This window comes from Hyaena hyaena, unplaced genomic scaffold (assembly GCF_003009895.1).
Source record: "Hyaena hyaena isolate Hyena2069 unplaced genomic scaffold, ASM300989v1 scaffold_66, whole genome shotgun sequence".
Lineage (NCBI taxonomy): Eukaryota > Metazoa > Chordata > Mammalia > Carnivora > Hyaenidae > Hyaena > Hyaena hyaena.
In genome coordinates, this window is record NW_024080696.1 from 3644735 (window position 1) to 3660571 (window position 15837).

Below are 15837 nucleotides of genomic sequence, written 5' to 3' on the forward strand. Positions count from 1 at the left end.
TAATATATGTCAGATGGTGGGAAGGATGGATCTACAGCGCATTGCCGTGACTGAGTTAGCTCCAGTGTGTTTGTGTTTGCATATGACTGACTTCTTACACTTACATATGTAGAGATTTCTATACCTAATTTCAGCCAAATTCTGAGCAGGCAAATAACCATATTTGTTGAATTCTATATATATTGGCCACAGAGTGCCAGGCTTTGTAATAGCCGGGGGGATGTGAAATGATATTGTGGTATTGGACAGGGAGACCTATATTTGAGACATGGCTGTTCCATTTTCTAGATCTGTGACTTTGGGTGGGATGTTTACTGTAAGCTTTAGCCTTCACACCTGTCAAAGGGCAGTAATATAATTCCTACCTCATAAGATTGTGGTGCAAATTAAATGAGATTATATGTGTGGGCCACAGATTTATAATGCTTGATACATACTAAGTGCTCAATGAATAAGTAGTTACTATTCATTTATATAAAAATGAGTTATACAGTTCTAGAAATGGTTGATACTACTTGACCAGTGCGGGGAGGATATAAAGAAATCTTTTATCTTTCATTTCCTATACTTGTTCTTTACTGCCAAAAGCAGAAGGGCTGCTATTCATGCCATGATGGAATCACCTCCATGTTAGGCAGCCAAAAATAGAGGTACAAATGTTTATTCAGATGACAAACTGAGGATATTTAAGCCCTAACACCTTTAGTTTTGATTTGGGGGAAAAAAAGAAAAGGTGGAAAAGAGGAACAAGGCAGAGAAAGGCTAGAGATAGTACTAGCTTACCTAACCAGCCATCAACAGTACATATTTGTTGAAATCTGAGGCTCATGATTCTCTTGAATTCGGTAAACATTCTCTTTGGTATCTACCCTGGACTGTGTACTGTTCTGACAATGGGGGAAATCAATGAGGAATACATATTTAAAAAAAATTTTTTTTAATGATTTTTATTTTATTTTTGGGAGAGAGAGCATAAGCAGAGGAGGGACAGAAAGAGAGGGACAGAAGATCCGAAGTGGGCTCTGCACTGAGAACAACAAGCCTGACACAGGGCTCAAACTCATAAACCGTGAGATCATGAACTGAGCTGAAGTCAGATGCTCAACCGACTAAACCACCCAGGTGCCCTGGAAAATACATATTTGAGTGATCTAGATCAAAACCAGGGAAATTAACTTGATAAAAATTCTCATTCTTTACCATGAATCTATATTCAATCTATCCTCAGGCAAAGTTGTTCACAACTTTGGTTGGTTTCCACTAAAGCGCTAGATAAAAGCTTACATGTAGGTTTAAGGATCAGGATTGGGGAATGAATGAAATGAACGAAAAGGGATTAGAGCAGAGACTGTCAAACTTTCTTGGCTCATTTTGCCTCATACACGGCATCTCTAAGCCAAAAGAAATACCTAACACCTCCATCGATTGAGGGGATAGAGCCAAAGAATTTAAGAAGTATTTAGATTTTAACAGCTTAGCACATGTTAAGGACTGTATAACTTCTCCATCCTTGGAGTCAGATTATACACCACCAACTTCATTTACTATTCCACACTGATTTTTGTGGTACTTGGTTTTTAGCACAATAACTGCCAAAAACTCAGCTTTTCAAAGGCATAAAGTCATCTCAAGGAATCTCATACTGAAACTGTGAACTCCCTGCAACTAGTAGTTTGTATGGTGTCCAACACGTGCCACAGTTTCCCTGAAGGTTTCAGATATCCCACAGCGCCTCTGTGAGTTTGTTGCACACACCAGGGTACCCCCCTGCTTAGTTTGGGAACTGCGGTCTTAGGGCCTTATTCTAAGACTCTGCTTTCTATAAATGTCTATCTCTTATTTTTCTGTACCTCTGCATTAAAAACCAATTTGATGTTTATTATATTTTATGAAATTGTTTTTTAAGACATTTTTCATTTTTAAAAATTATGGAAGTTTAGCACATATAAATACAGAAAGTTCGGGAAATACTGCATGACACAGGTAAAAGTCATTCCTAATTCTTCCATCCACCATGACCACTGCCAACATACTGTTTTTCTTATCTGTATATTACATTTTGAGTAAGAACTGTACTAACTCTGATTTTATTAGGAGGTAATAGTCTGTGGCTTAGTGGCAATTCCATACCCTAGAGTTGTGACTTGTCAGTAATAACCTTTAGGATAAATAAGATAGAATTTCTAGCTGTGTTCTTTTTATCGGCTACTTTCATTAATTGAACACCTGATTGGTGGCTTGAAGACCCACCATGCGTGAGGGAGAGACTTCCTGATGCTCTGTTTCCAACCTAGCAAATGCAGACTGTGTTACTTATACAGCCTGGTAGTGGTAGGCATAACATTTTTTTTAAAGAGGGTAACTTGTCCAATGTTTTAGTTTCTCCAGTAGTGGATACACTTTCTAAAGGTAATATATCAAGGCCCTACTATATTGTAGTATTTCTAAAAGATTATATATCTAATAATTCAGATTTAAGCTATTTGTATTGTTCTGACACCACAAGGAAAACCTCATTTCTTTTTAAAAAAAAATTTTTTTAGGGGCGCCTAGGTGGCTTAGTCGATTAAGCGTCTGACTTTCGCTTAGGTCATGATCTCGCGGTTCGTGGGTTCGAGCCCCGCATCAGGCTCTGTGCTGACTGCCAGCTCAGAGCCTGGAGCCTGTTTCAGTCTGTGACTCCCTCTCTCTCTGACCCTCCCCTGCTCATGCTGTCTCTCTCTCTCTCCTAGAAATAAAAATATTAAAAGAAAATTTTTTTTAATGTATTTATTTTCGAGAGAGAGGGACTGAGAGAGAAACAAAGCATAAATGGGGGAGGGACAGAGAGGGGAGACAGAATCTGAAGCAGCCTCCAGGCTCTGAGCTTTCAGCGCAGAGACCAACACGGGGCTCGAACTCGCCTAGCACCAGATCATGACCTGAGCCACAGTTGGATGCTTAACCGACTAAGCCACCTACGTGCCCCAGAAAACTTCATTTCTGATTTGTTATTTTATTTTGTACACCTTTATAAGTACTAGAAATTAGTTACTTACATGAAAATAAGAGTTTTGTTTCATCTACTTAAGGTATGTTTTTAAGATTTACCTTTTGTCATACTATACAAATAGAGCTTGAATTGTCAAAGAGCAGAATTATAACTTAAAAAAAAATGGTCAACTTAGTTTAGCTCCAGAGAACAGTTCACAAAGGTGGAGTGGAAAATTCTAAGTAAAACATATATTCATCTTTAGAATTTCCCTATCATATTTCTCCTTCTCTCTCTCTCTCTCCCTCCCTCTCTCTTTCATAATGTTAAATTCCGACCTGAACAAGTGATAGCGTTACTTTCTTAGCATAGCCTGGACTGTTGAGGAGTGATTGTGTTCTTCTTCTTTTTTTTTTTTTAATATTTTATTGTCAAGTTGGTTTCCATATAACACCCAGTGCTCATCCCCACAAGTGCCCTCCTCCATGCCCGTCACCCCCCTTCCCCTCTCCTCCACCCCCATCAGCCCTCAATTTGTTCTTGGCATTCAAGAGTCTCTCATGGTTTGCCTCCCTCCCTCTCCCCCACTATTTTTCCTCTTCTTCTCCCCCATGGTCCTCTGTTAAGTTCCCCCTAATCCGAGGAGTGATTGCGTTCTTATAAATTCCTGGTAGAGGACAGACCTCATGGCTGATTCTAGGGCTGAGGCAGAGAAAAACAAGATGAGCCTGGAAGTACTATTTTGAATTGCCTGAAAGTAAAGGCTAAAAATAAATAAGTAAGTAAAAATGGAAGCAAATTAAAAGGACACAGGAGCCAACCTGAGAAAGTTCCCAGTGCCAAAACTGGAATAATTTGACCAACAAAATAAATGACAGTAGTAGTTTATTATAACCCAAAGACTAAAATAAATATTCATGAGTTTATAGTAATATAAATAAGCAAATAAATAAAGGAAGGAAGAGGGACAAATTCCTTAACAACAAAAAGTCCAGATAATAAATGTAGAAGGTTGGAGAAAAAAGAAAATTCCATGAGAACACGACAGGAATAATTGCTGCAGGCAAGAGTCACAGATGAATGCTAAAATTAATGAGCAAAACTTTAAGGAGAAACAGGATATTTGTATAGTCTTAAAATACCCCAAGACATTTATTAATATCTATGGTGGTTTTAATAAACGTCCACTTCTCTAACACCCTTCCTTCCATGAAGTGGAGCTTACTTCCCTTAGCCTTGACTGGGGCTGTTTGTACTTAGTAATTCATAACTAAGCAATAGTGCATGAAGAGGAGAAAACCTGTAACTCTACAGTAGTGAGCCGGGGTAGACACCATCTTAACAAGGTAGTCAGAGTTCACGTCACCCGGAAGAAGTCATGTCGGGATCACATACCCTCATCTATTATACAGTGAGAAAGACAGTTCACCTCTTGGCCTTTGTCCCCCAAATCCATAACCCCAGTCTAATCATGAGAAAACATCAGAATATTCCAAGTTGAGGAATGTTCTACAAAATATCTGACTAGTGCTCTTCAAAAGTATCAAGGACAGTCAGAAACTGTCACAGATCAGAGGCAACTAAGGAGACGTGATGACTACATGCAGTGTGGTTTCCTGGATGGGATCAGGGAACAGATGAAGACGTTAGTGGAAAAACTGAAGCCTGAGGAGTCTGCAGTTGTGTTCAGAGTAGTGTACCAATGTGAATTTCTTTGACTTGATAGATGTACCATGAGATGTAAAATAGGCACATTGGGGAAAGCTGGGTGACAGGAATACTGGAACTCTCTGTACCATCTACACAGCTTTTCTGTAAATCTAAAATTATTCCAAAATTAAACGTTAAAAATAGAACAACTCACTGATGGCTTCTCTGTCTAAGGATATTTGTTAGTGTCTCCAGGGGTGTCTGGGTGGCTCAGTCAGTTGAGCGTCTGACTTGTGATTTCACTTTGGATCATGATCTCATGGTTCATGAGGTTGAGCTCTGTGTCAGCCTCTGTGCTGACATCGTAGAGCCTCCTGGAGATTCTGATTTTCTCTCTCCCTTTCCCTCTGCCCCTCCCCTGCTCATGCACTCTGTCTCTCTATCTCTATCTCTCAAAATAAATAAACTTAAAAAAAAAAAATGTCTCCAGAGCAAATTAGTTCAGAGAAACCCTCCTCTCCCAGGCCTTTGTGCAGTCTCTCTATAGAAGAAAGATAAGCTTTTGATAGTGAAACCGCTCTCCCGAAACAGGGACAGTAAGTTCTAGAGGTTTCATCCCATCACTAGAAATAGAAATGCAGTTTTGCCTTCTCGGTGTAGGTCACTTCAGCCCACACTGATGGTTTGCCTTTTGTGACTTGGTGGTGTAGGTTGCCCAGCACATAAGTTACAAAAAGTATTCTGTGAAAACAGTGCAGAGCAGAGCACCTGGGATTGTACCTGACTCTTTTGTGGGCTCTTTGTTCAGGCATTACTGTTGAGCTGCTAATTTAAAAATCTCCAGAGATCCAAGATCCAGTTTCATTGGACTGTCTCTTAATCCCATTTTACTGGTAGATTCAAATAGTTCAAAAAGTGTGGTTCTCAGTAAGATGGATACATGAACAAATGAACAGAATGTTTTATGATATAAAATACATTGTATGTTGCTCTTTTAAAAAAAAAACAGTAAAATCCCATCTGTACCATAATTATGGGTACAGATGAAATCCTGATTTATAAATATTTTGTTCTTATTACTTTCAAGCTCTTACTAGTTAAAACTAGGGTAATAAAGTTGATTATAGAAGGCCTGACAAGGTCTTGTTTTAGTAAATAATAATACGTAATTGGCTGAGGATGATTATTGTCATAGTAATAAATTAGAATTTGGATACTAAAATTAAACTCCTCCCCTGTATGGCAATCATTCTCTTGATCTAACCATTAGTGACAACTGTCACTTATGAGAAGTATTATTTTTGTCAGTTAAATAAATATATTTTAGTACCTAACCAAACAAGTACCTTGCAGTGTGTCTATCTTGGGAATACAACTGATGTGACCAATAAAGAACAATGGATTGTTCTTGAACATGGACATACATTTAGGTTAATAGAGTGGCAGGTGCATGCATTTTTCAGAAAGGTTTCCCAGTTATTGTTAATGCATATCCAAATAGATACATAGATACTTAATAGTACTGCTTAAGTGCTGTAGTCAGGTGGAGTAACACATAATTTATAGCATTCTGAAACCAGGAGCACCAGAAGGATGCGCTCTGTGATGCAGACTTAGTACAGTTGCTGGTCAGTGAAGGGGAGACTGCACACTGTTGATTACAAGCCTGTCTTGTGTGATCCATGTGATATAATTTTCTTGACACCTGTGTTCAAAGTGTACCTTTCTGTGTCATCCTGGTTTCTTTAGTGGATTACTTAAAAGTATGTTTTATTTTTTATTTTTTGAAAGCAATGTTTTAGTTCCTATTTTTATATTTAGTTAAGAATTTTACTGGTTGGCCACTATGTGCCAGGTACTTTCATTTTTTTCTTCTTCCAGTATGCCAGTAAATTAGGAACTCCTTGCCAATTTTAAAATTGTAAAATGGAGACTCTGGAAGGTTTAGAAACTTTACCTCTGTTAGACCCTACATTGTGATAAATGTGGTTTACCTAACTGAATGAATTGCCTAGTACTTGGCGATAGATAATGTATCAAAAGTAAAAGGTGGTGGATCCTTAGGAATAAAGGGAGGGGAATTGAGACTAGAATAATGAATATTTGAGAATAATTTTAGCAAATTTGCCATAAGTGGAAGATCACTTTTGAGCAGGTCTGTTCCAGAGCCACTGAATGTATCTGTCCTATTGGATTTGTTGAAAATGCAAATAATCCAATCAAATGTGATACTCATTAAGGGAAAGGAATACAATCTGATAGTTCTTATGAAGACATGCACTGCCTAATCTGTGAATTGAAAGCATCTTTTAAAAATTTGCTTCCTTTCATATTCCTAGGTGGTATTGAATATGTGTGTAGAAAAAAATGAGAGCATTTCAAATAATGCTAATGAAGTTTAAATGATTGCAATCTACCATATTGTGAGGAAAAGTTGTTAGCTGTGAAAGATGAGGACTGAATTAAAATATTACCATGACTGCCATTTGATTTGAAAACTGCAAAGATAAGCTTAGGTTCCTATTTATGAAAGCCATCCTCACAGCCTGATGAAATATCTTTTAAAATGTTTTATAGTTACCATGGATACTTGTTAGCTTTGATAGAGTAAGTTGTAATTCATATTCAATCATCTGAGGTGAAGTAGCCAAAAAACCCAACTAAAATCTAAAGTGGCTTCCTCTGTATACTTATACTAGTTTAGACATGGAAAGGGTAAATAAATAACCTAAAGATTAGTGCTTGTGTTAGTTATCACTGCTTGAAAAGCAAAAATATTTAGGATGTGTATTACCTGAATCTGGTCCTAATGTTTACATTTTATGGGTAACTTTTTCTTTTAACTAGGAAAGGGAACTTCTTGGGTTTTGGCATGGGAATTTAGATGGTGAGACCCTTCTGAAAGCTGATGAACCCAAGCAGCATACTCAATTTCTCAAAGCCATAAGGACACAGAAATATTGAAGGCATTGGTCCCTATGGTAACATATTTGCATTTGGCCCAGAAGTGGCTGGTTTCTGCTTAGCCTCTTTTAATTGCTATATATTGACAGCCGTTTTCACGACTATTTATAAATGTTGGATTAATGAGCATGTGTACAAGGGAGTGCACACCACATCCTTAGGCTTGATTAGACACTTCAGATGACAAAAAGCTCTGCGTGAAGAGTTACTGAGGTGTTTTTGGCATTCCCTCATGTGTCTGTCATATAGTGGAAGCAAAAAGCTTTTCAAATGATTTAAATATTTTCCTCAATTCTCTTTTAAAACAGGTGACAAAAGAGCTAAAACAGTATGACAACAAAATTATAGAATGCAAATTTGAGAATAACAGCTGGGTCTTCATGAGACAGAGAACAGACAAAAGTTTTCCCAATGCCTACAACACTGCCATGGGTGAGTATGACAACCTACCAGTGTTTGTTACGTTAAAAAAGAGAGAGGGAGAGAGAGTGTTGACGGTTTAGAAACAGAATGTGTCATCTTTGTTGTTCTGTTTGATGTGGCGAATCGACATGGTCATTCGGACCCCACCCTTGCGACGGGAGAGGGATTGTGACTCTGCAGCGCCAATTGGCCTGCAGGTTGTCGTGAGGCCTGGGGGCTCGTGCCCGCGTGCCCAGTAGAGAAGTGTAAAGGGCAAGATAATGGGCTGGATACAAGTTGAATTTGTTGAACAACAACAACAACAACAACAGCCATGATAATTTCAGATCTATTCAAAACTATAAAAACCATTGTTTGCCAGATGGTAAAAGACAAAATTAGCAGGGGAAAATGTAATTTCCAGCTCCTAAAATAGCTTTACAAACAATGGAGAACAAAGTAAATGAAAACCATTTAAAAAAAAAAAAAAAAACCTCCTCCTAAAACCTGCTCTGCTATCCTTCCGAGTATTCTTTGGGTACAATATGAATGCTTTGGGAATTCAGAATAGTAAGTTTCTTTCATGTTGAACACCACAAACTAATGAAGTTTACAAGGTAAACTAGTAGCAGTCATTGCTCTGGACTGCGGTTTTAGCGACTTTGAAAAATATAGATAAAAACCAAGATTGAAGGTTAACAGCACGGTGTGCTGTGAGACTGCTCAGTCGGTGATGTTGCTGATTATATGATAAGCTTATGAGAAAATACAGAAGCTGCCAGTTTCAGTTTTGCAGTTTATGAAAAGTTACTATTGTACATTTAAAGGTTCTGTTGCAACTAGCATCTGTGATCAGACAAGATGAGTTAATTTTGAAAATAGGAATAATTAAGCCAGTGTCTTTTTTTCCAGAACTAAATGTGTAAATACGATTTCAAGGACCAGTAGTAAATTTTGACCACATAAGATGCCTTATTTATTTGTAATTTTGTTAAAATACCTGGCTTTCTCAAAGAAGTTATTAAAACAAAACCATATGATCTGCCAGCTACAGTGGAACCTCCCTGTTCCAGCGAAATGGTGCCGTTGTGATGGGGGGAGTTCTTCCTGGCAGGAGAGACTACACGTTTTCTGTAGAAGTTTGGTTGAATATAGACTAGAATGTGATGCGCAGTGCTACATTCACATCCTGAAGACCGTTTCGAAGTGATGCACAACCATAGTGAAGGCATGCTTATCATTCGGATACTTAAAAAGTTTTGTTTTTAAAATTAATGTACAAGAAAGAGTAGGCACCAGAAAAGCACCCATGGAGGCGGGGGAGGGAGGAGAATAGTTTAATGTGTGAAGCAAGTCACCCAAATCGGGGAAGATGCAAGTGTTTAGCATATTGGGATGAAAACCTTTCCCCTTTGGCATCCCCTGGGGTGAGTCAGCGGCCTTCATTAACCCTCACGTGAGACACGCATCTCCCTTTGTCCACAGCTGTGTGCAACAGCATCTCCAACCCTGTCACCAAGGAGATGCTGTTTGAGTTCATCGACAGATGTGCGGCGGCTTCTCAAGGACAGAAGCGGAAGCATCATCTGGACCCTGACACAGAGCTCATGCCTCCACCACCTCCCAAAAGACCTCGACCTTTGACCTAAGACCCGCCTCTGACTTAAAGACTGAGGAAAAAGGAGTGAGAAAAAATGCCGTTGCCCCATTTTTGCAGCCAGAGAAATTCAAAAGAGAGTGTGGCTTGATGCTGATACACATTTGAATTTTTTTGTAAAAAAAAAAAGAAAAGAAAAAGAAAAAAGAAAGGTATCATAGCCAGCCTGTAAATATTTGATGCATTTGTTTCCTCAGTGCTACGATACATCATGGACTTCACACAGTTTATTTATATCTGATAAACTCAGCCTTACCGTGTGGAATCTGAAGATTGAAATATCCAAAGGTTTAATTGAGATTGAAATCAATGCAAAAGAGGCCTTGTTTGTATATGGATAACTTTCACCTTTAATTTATAAAGTTAGTAATCTGGAACTGTGAGCGTATAAAACACTGTATTTTTTAGAAGTTGTATTTCAACTATGGTAAATTTTCCTTTTGAAAAATCTAGGCAGTGGCACTAAACATTCTTGCTGTCGTTTATCATGGATTTCCTACATTTCTGAGATGCTTGTGTTCAAAAACAAATGACACGGTGGTTAAGTATTGTACTATGTTAAACAACTTGGTCTGTCTTCTACCATTTTAAGAAGCTTTTTTGAAATGTAAAAGTAAAAAAGTAAAGCCCCGTTTTTGTGAATTGCATCCTCTCTAAAGGAAGTATATTGAGTATTTTCATCTGTTTCTATTCTTCGAACTAAAATATCAGAGACCCAGTGTGTCCATTCTGGCAGCGCCTTTCAGTTACTTCCTAGAACTTAGCTCTACACCACCAGACCCCTTGTATGTGGTGCTCTCCTGGGAGACCCTTTTTCTTCCTTCCTCCTCTTCCTTTTTTTTTTTTTTTTAATGCCAGGACTACTACTGCTTTACCTCAGTGGTATCAGCACATTGTAAATTACATTAAAGCACACAACTCACTGTGACTATGGGAGTGATGTCAAATACAGACGATGTTGTGTTAGTTCCCTTGAACAAAACGGCAAAGGAAATGCCAGCTGACTCCTTTGATTAGAAGGTAATGTCAGTGGAAGAGAATGCTGTCACTAGAAAATGCGCTCCCACTGCTAGATAAATGCAGAGGCAAAGAGTAGACATCTGTAGGAACTAAACATCAAGGAAGCCAAGACATTTCTTTTCAAAGCCAGAATTCTATCTGTGTTCTGTCCTTGGGATGCTATTTCTGTTGTACATCTGAATTTTAAAAAACTTACTGATAGATAATGGACTTAAAGAGCAGCTAATTGGTCATCTGCCATTGTTGAGAAGCCATGTTCTGATTGGTTTGTGAAGGAACTCTCAGAATTAGCCTATTAGAGGCGAATGTATTTATTTTTAGAGGTGCAGGTTTTAAAGTATACGTGTATTTAAAAATTTTCATGATCTGAATTTTATATATGTATATTTACATATATATGTAAGTATACGCAGCAGTGTATAATCTTCTACTAATACAATCAGACATGAAAAATCCAAATGAGTTACCCAGCTGACTGAATATCTGACAGGATTTCTACATGGTATAGCACAGATTAACCAAAAATGTATTTATATTCACCTGGGTTTTAATGTTTTTAAACAAAGTTTTCTCCTGCAGTGCTTTTCTATATGAAGTACTAGGAGTCATGCTTGGGCTTTTTTTCTTTTACTCTTTCCAAGTTATGTAACATGTAGTGAATTTATCCAGAATGTCATTTTAGTATTTCATTCCTAGAATGCTTTTGTGAGTTTGGGCACTGAAGCGATTAAAACACCTGACTGCCCCAGTGATTGTTGAAAGGCAGAAATTCATAAGGTTCCATAGTGTCTTGTACAAAGTGGATCTGAAAAAATACCTATGCAACTCCAAACAGTCCGATGCCTGCGACACCAGGGTCAGTGACTTTTTGCACGCTGTGTTGCTTTCTCCCGAACCTGTATAAGTGCAGAGCCCCTTTGCAGATACAAGAGCTCGTTTTTGCCAGTGATCTTTAATGGAGTTAAAATGTTTATGGTAATTGTAACCTTTTAAATGAGTTACGTGAAAAGAGCATCTCATTTTTAATACACCCAGATATTTTTTCCTTGCCTTTGTGCATTTTCCAGGACTTCGTTTTCTTAATTTGTCCTTTCCTTTCAATTAGAGTGGCGTATGGTAGCCGGCCTAATGAGTAGATCCCACTTAGCCCCCGAACACACTGTCATCAGAAGTCATCTAGAAAGTCAAGGGGGGAAATTGAGAGGCAGGAACTGGGACATCAAGAAGGAAAGAAACCCTTCCCTTCTCAGGCCACTTCACAGTAACTGTTTTCTGATACTGAAGTTTTGTAGACAAGAATATGAGAACTTTGCTTTCCTGAGTTATCACATACAAGCGCTTTTGCTTTGTATTTGGAAAAGATGTGGATGACTCGACTGCCTGGATGGTTACATTTGCTTTCCGTGAAATGCTCAGAAAATGTCAGGACATTCCTTCTCTAATTGTGTGTCAGTGCATATATTGTAATAAAACTACTGAGCTAAAATAACAGAAAGTGTACGTACTTTGTTTTGCTGGTGATCCCTTTGTGTCCCTCTATTTAACTAATGATTTGTGTCCCTTTTATTGCTGGCATTATCCTGCCTCTGTCAGCCATACCCTTCATAATCCATCTGGTTTTGTTGCATTCTAGAAGTAGCATAAAGATGTATAAAATCCTCTATTTTCCTTCCTGGGAAACCAAGAAATTGGATTGACATGGGAGATATAGCTTGCACCTTTTCTTTTTGGAGCATAGGGGAGCGGGGGAGAGCACATCTTTACATGGTATTTATAGTATATCTGTCCATGCACCTCATCCTAGCACTCTATCATCTGGGTAGATAGCTAGTTACATTATTTTGAACACATTTAATTCTTTCAGAATATTCAGCAGTAAATATCCCAAAATGATGAAGTAATGACCTATCCATTTGTTTGTTGACTCTGCATTTTTGTACTATGGAATTTGCCATTTAAAATTCATAAATGATACTGTTTTGAATTATGTGTATAGTCCTTTCTAGTCAAAAAACCTTGAAAGTCAACCAGATACTTGCAGGCGGGGAAAACTAATGTGGTGGAAAAAACCCTGGGCTGAGACCAGGTCTGGGCTCTGCCTCTCACTGGCTCTGTGTTCTCTCTAGATCTCTCCCTGTACCCCCTCCCCCCATCTATAAAAGGCTGATATTGAGCCAGATGATCAAAAAGAGCTTTTTCAGGTCTAACATGATTCTTGTAAAAAAAGCTCACGCTTTGTAAGTAGCCCCTATTCACAATGAAGGCGATATTACCACTACCGACTATGCACCAAGCACCAAGACTGTCCCCAAAAGAACTACTCTGTGCAGGGAGGTACCATTATTAACCTCATTTTGTAAATGAGGAACCTGAGGCTTACACAATTAACCTATGGTTACATAGCTTGTAGGTTGTGAGCTGAGACCCCAGAAAAACTCTTTCTGACCTCAGCTCCTGATTTATTGCTCGCTACTCCGTCCTGGCATGGGGGCTGCTTCTGTGCCAGGTGCCCCAAACTCTTCGTATCTTTGGTGCCAACAGGAAATGGGTTTCAAGCACCTCTCTCCAAAGCAAGGAGATGAACTTGGGATCTGCAAAGTAAATACATTTTTAGGGCCTTATAATTTAACCACTTATTTAACAATATTTAAATGTGAGTGACACAGAGGCCATGAAAAGAAGTTTAATATTCTCATTAAGATGCTAAATTCCGAAGACGTAATCAGGAAGAAATAAGCAATTAAATTACACACTGGGCCAACATGTTCCTGATTGTCACATAGTTAACTATCAGCTCTGATGCTTTGGCAGGTTGATGTCAGCCTCGGTTAACCCAGAAGTGTCCCTCCTCTCACTGGACTCGGTATCTGGTGGCCACTGTGCATGATAAGCAGGTGGGGGTGGAGGGTACTCTGAGCAGGTGCCTCCCGGGCTTCTAAGATTTCACATTCCAAAAACTGAGCGCATGGCTCTGGGGTTGCCAACTATTTTGACTTGCACAGGCTTTACGAAATACTGTGTTGCCATTATTGCCTAAAGTAAAGGGAATCTTAACACCCAAAAAGGAAATAGGACATAACTTAGGAGAAAGGACATGTATTTACACAGAACAAATACTGATTTATGAAAGACTGTCTACACTATCTGCTGCCTCTGCATTTCACCCTAAACCAGTGAAGCCATTTTCATGGACCAGCGTTGGGAGTCACTGCATGGGTAAAATTCCAGGCCGCTTATAAGTGGACAGATGGGCAAGAAGACCTTCAGGGAAGAAGTGGCCCCTGGTTCCAAAGCTAAAGGTCATTTTCATAGCCAGAGGCGACCGTAGTATAATCACCTCCCAACTGTTGATTACATTGTACCCTTGAGATATAAGGCATACAGGTGAAAAAGAAATTATCTGAACGTTGAAAAATACTCCAAAAGAATGACACCTTCAGCTGCGTAAGGCGCAGAAAACAAAAAATGCCAAACACAACATAGGAAAACAGAATTGGGCTTTGGCAACAGTCACCACCGTTCACAGCTTTGAAGCGGGCACACAGTCTATTTTTCCTTTAGGTCACTGCCACCAGAATGACCTTTCACGACTGCAAACCTGCTCCTGCGCCTGCTCCTGCTCCCCCGTAAGAGCTCCCCGGCACGTGACCTCAAAGGCCCAGACTTGGATCATGCTGCCCCTCGAGACGGCTGCATGCCTCGCTTTTCCCACAGCGCCGTGTCCTCTAAACCCAGGAACATTTGCTCATGGTGCTGCTATCGCTTCTGCCAGAATCCCCCAGCCTCCCTTGATGTCAGGATCAAGGGGGCCTTCCTGCCATAGGTAGCCTCTTAGATCTCACACTGTATCGTGATCATCTCCCCTCCAGACAAGGGTCTTGACCCGAACACGGGGTGACAGCTGCGGGCAGGAATAGGTAGGTTCAGATGCCCTGTTGTACCCACCCTTGAGACTCGGTCAAGATGCATTTGCTCGTCTCCCTCGGCTGAGCCATACCTGACACGTGATTTTTTTTGTCACTGGCCTTCTCGTCCTAATGCAAGCTCTGATAACATCTCATTTCTTAAGAATGTCTTCAGAGGCCATCTATGATGCGTCTCACATTTAATCCTGATTAGAAGCGTCTTGTCTGTTCTTGCCTCTTGCACTGAAAATGCTGAGGAAACTTCTCAGCAGGAAGAATCTGAAAGTGCCCCGGCCTCCTGGCTGTTATACTCTCTGAGGGGGGGGTGTGAGGGAAGTAGTGTTCTTTTTTTTTTTTTTTTTTTTTTACAAATAGTTTATTGTCAAATTAGTTTCCACATAACACTCAGTGCTCATCCCCACAAGTGCCCTCCTCCATGCCCATCGGGAAGTAGTGTTCTTAATCATGTCTTATTTTTTGGTGCAGTTTCACTGAGCCTGCCACATCTTAAACTAGAAGGCTCCTTCTCCCTAACCACCTACTTCCCGCCCCATTTCTGATGTTTCCAAAGAGAAACTGCTGAGGCTTTTCAGTTAGTTTTAAAAATAAATACCAGTCCGTGATCCCTTAGTGTAAATTGCTGCTTCTGGCCATGTCTTTTAGAGTGGGAAAGGCAAGTGAAAGATACGATTCTTGTTGCTACTTTCCAGTGCTATCCTCCAGGATCTAAAGGAATCAGAAACTTTATAGTCTGTAGAAGTTCTGCTTCCCTTCTGAAAGCTGTCAGGGAAACATTGGGTAGTTTTGATCTCCGGTATAAACACACTGTGTGCTCTGATACACATTGAACGTGAGAGCTACACAGAGCCTAGCTGAGCAACACAGCAACTGAAAGTCTTCTGCAAAAAATTTCTTGACAATTCCGCACGCAGGTAGAAACTGTCTGCCTGGAGACATCACATACAATAGGGATGATGCAGGGGGCGGGAGGCATTCTAGACCTTAGTGGATGGGTAGGGTGAATGGGGTAGGCAGGTGCGGACAGAGAACGCGGGGAAGGGAGCTTTGGAAAAGTTTGTCTAGAGCTTCCGTGAAAGACAGCAGTAGCGAATACAGCTGTAATTCACTCTGACTTAAAATAACAAACCAACCAGCCACCCTTGGCCCCTTGATCTTCTTTCAGCTACCCATTTCTCTGGGATTTTTTTCTGCGAAATTCCTAGAAGGAGGTGATCGCACTCGCTCACTCCCTATGCTTTCCTTGTATT

The 15837-nt window shown here is 39.7% G+C and overlaps 1 protein-coding gene across 1 annotated transcript in view; it reads left to right on the forward strand.

Moving 5' to 3' along the window:
- RNGTT (RNA guanylyltransferase and 5'-phosphatase) overlaps positions 1–12155 on the forward strand; it is a 325730-nt gene extending 313575 nt beyond the window's left edge. Inside the window, exons 16-17 of the mRNA XM_039232163.1 lie at positions 7894–8017; positions 9473–12155. Of these exons, the coding sequence (XP_039088094.1) occupies positions 7894–8017; positions 9473–9636 (288 nt within the window). The 3' untranslated portion in view covers positions 9637–12155. The remainder of the gene's footprint in view (positions 1–7893; positions 8018–9472) is intronic.
- Positions 12156–15837: the final 3682 nt, after the last annotated feature.